A 2918-nucleotide genomic window follows, 5' to 3' on the forward strand; every position below is an offset into this window, starting at 1 on the left:
TCTTTTGAACTTTTAAACATTTTTAAAATCCTTCCAATTCCAAATTGAATACACCCCTTAGATTATATGAATACGTCGATTAATAACATTTTAACATATATCATTTAATAAATAAATTTAGTAAATATTTTCATACATATAGTATAGTATCATTGTTCATATTTATGCTAACATTGTTTTTTTTCTTTTTTTCTTTTTTTAAGCTGAACATAGTAAGATCATTCATTAGCTAAAGAAATAATTCTATCACCGATTAAATTTTTTATATTACTGTAGCAATTAAAATTGCAAAAAAACAAAACAAAAAAAAATACAGATTTTTAAATTTGTCCATATTTACTTTTTTGGGACTACGTTGGCTTTGCAAACACTTTCCTATAAAGGGCCACCCTTACGACCTTTGAACAATTTCCCCTCCAAAATACCTATTTTTCCCAATTTCCCCCTTCGAATCCTGCACTTTTTGTCTTATTCCGTCTAAGAACGAGAAGAGGAAGACGAGGAAAGAAACCCAAGAAAGAACGCCGAGAGCAAAGGCACATCTTCTGCAAGAAGTTCGAGATGCTCAAAGCCGTAGGTGAATAAACCCCAAAACCCCATCATCATTTTTTTTTTTTCTCTTTCTTTCAGTTTATTCAAGAAAATTCTGACCCAATAATGGTTGATCGTCATCTTCTTCTGCGTTTAGGTCTGTTTGGCCGCAAGAAAACCACCCGTCCCTTCAAGGATTACTACACCGACTGGTTCAACACCCTCAACAATTCCCTTCTTCCTCTGCTCCGAAGCTCCATGGACGATGCCTTCCTTCCTCAGCTCTCAATCCACGTCGAAATGATCCACAGCCATTTCCAGTCCTACTACGAAGCGCTCGACCTTGCCGCTTCCGACGACGTCACTCAGCTCCTCTACCCTGATTGGCGTAATTCCCTCGAGAAGCCCTTTCTCTGGCTCGGCGATTTCCATCCTTACCTCTTCACCAATCTCCTCCGCTCATTCCTCGACGATGGCGACGAAAACGAAGACGACGATGATGGTTTTGGCGATCTGGGTAATGGTGAATGCAGCGAAAGCTACGAACTTTTTGATCGGCCTTGGCATTTGGTGATGGCCTGGAAGAACCCATCGAAGATCTTGATGAACCGGGTCGAGCAGATTGAGTGTGGGTTGAGGCTGATGGTTCCGGCACTGGTGGCTCGAGCCAGGGATGCACAGATGGTGTTCATAGAAAGTCTTGCGAAGAACTGGGTTGAGTGCGACGGAGGGAACAAGGAGGCGGCGAAGGCTGTGGTAGCAGAGCCCATGGAAGCACAAATGGATGAGGTGGTCAGCGTTTTTTTGGATGCTAATCGGCTCAGGAGAAGCGTGATATCGGAGATAATTGGCGCCGCCAATGTCTATCAGGCTGCTCTGTTTCTTGAAGGGCTTTCCCAATTTCTTGTTGGGTTCAAGGATTCTGAATTGCTTGGAGAATTTCAACGCTGCAAAACACCTCTGAGTAGGCAAACTCGCCTGGCAATTTGATATGCGATGTGGGTTTGATGGGATGGCATCGAATTGGTGGTTTTGTTTGTTACTTCATTTTCTCTGCTTTTCTTAGCTCAAACTAGAGCAGAGTAGAACAACCGCAGAAATAACTCCACTGTTTCAGCCAATTACAGTTTCAGGTTGCAATTAATATTTTTTCTCTTTTTGGGTTAAAAAATTTTTTGCTTCTCTCGATAGTATTTGTGAATGTCAATGGTTGATATATGGGAAATTTTACTGAATCTACCATGTAACTTGTCGGCTTGTTAATTTTGTTTTAGATTATAGCCTAGACCGGTCATGATGCATTTTGGCAACGTTCGTTTTTTTCTTGCATCAAAGTAGCCCTTGCGTTAAGTAGCTCTCTCTATTCAATAAAATTTAATGGGGGGTTTAGATTATTTGACATAATTATCAATCTGTGAAGTTAAATTCCTGTAGGTAATTTTCCCTCTCCTGCAAAGAATGTCATCTCTCAACTGAATAGGGACAATCTTGAGAGAGAGCCCATTTCAAACGGAAGTAGAAAATATTCCATACTCTTTTTGACAAAGGAATCCAATTAATGAACTAAAAAGAGACATTGGTACTAGTGTTTATTTTATTATTATTTTTTTTTTTTTTTATTGTGTCTCGTATTATTGTTGGTGATAAATAGGTTTGCTTTATTACGATGATTTTGTGAACGGTGTCGAGCAATTGCCTTTATGAAATATGTGGTTTAGAAAGTTTAGGGAGGCGTAGTTGCTAAATGCATAGTTCAATGTCAATTTGCAACTTCAGCAATAGTTTATAGGGCACTGCTATAAATAATCCTAACTACTAATAATAAATTGCACGTAAAAAATGTGAATGTAATGTAAGGAATGACTACATCAAATTGTAGAGAATTTTCAATACGAAACTTGGGTAAAAAGCTTAGAACTAAAACAAATTGAATGAGGAAATCTAGCTAATTTTTGGTTTTAGAGAAAAGGAAGAGTCGCCTTCTACTATTTGAAAATGGATCTTTTATAGGCTGAGGCTTCGCAGATGGGCTAATTATTTATTTTTTTTCCTTAACCAAATATTGTCACTTTTAAGATTGTAGGTTCCCTTTTCTATAGTTTAAAAATATATAATATTTGTGATCCAAAAACTAAAGAAATAAACAGTCATCAACAATAGAGAAATTTTGTTATTGGAAGTGTAAAAATATGCTTACTTAAAAAAGGGACATAGTGATTCATGCCTCTCAACATACATATAAACATATTTATAAAATAAGGTATAATTCTATAATAAATATAAACCTACTTATAAAAAAGGATATGTATCTACTAGTGTTTTAAAAGGTGGAAAAAAGAACCGTCTAGGAACATGATGCTTTTAGATAACGTTTCACATAGTAGTAA

The 2918-nt window shown here is 37.0% G+C and overlaps 1 protein-coding gene across 1 annotated transcript; it reads left to right on the forward strand.

Moving 5' to 3' along the window:
• Nucleotides 1-395: 395 nt before the first annotated feature.
• Nucleotides 396-1925, forward strand: LOC107434188 (protein INAPERTURATE POLLEN1). The gene is made up of 2 exons (XM_016041138.4): nt 396-577; nt 689-1925. The coding sequence occupies exons 1-2, from the start codon at nt 562-564 to the stop codon at nt 1519-1521; spliced, it is 849 nt and encodes a 282-aa protein (XP_015896624.1). The 5' UTR covers nt 396-561; the 3' UTR covers nt 1522-1925.
• Nucleotides 1926-2918: the final 993 nt, after the last annotated feature.

This window comes from Ziziphus jujuba, chromosome 6 (genome assembly GCF_031755915.1).
Source record: "Ziziphus jujuba cultivar Dongzao chromosome 6, ASM3175591v1".
In the NCBI taxonomy this organism is placed as follows: Eukaryota; Viridiplantae; Streptophyta; class Magnoliopsida; order Rosales; family Rhamnaceae; genus Ziziphus; species Ziziphus jujuba.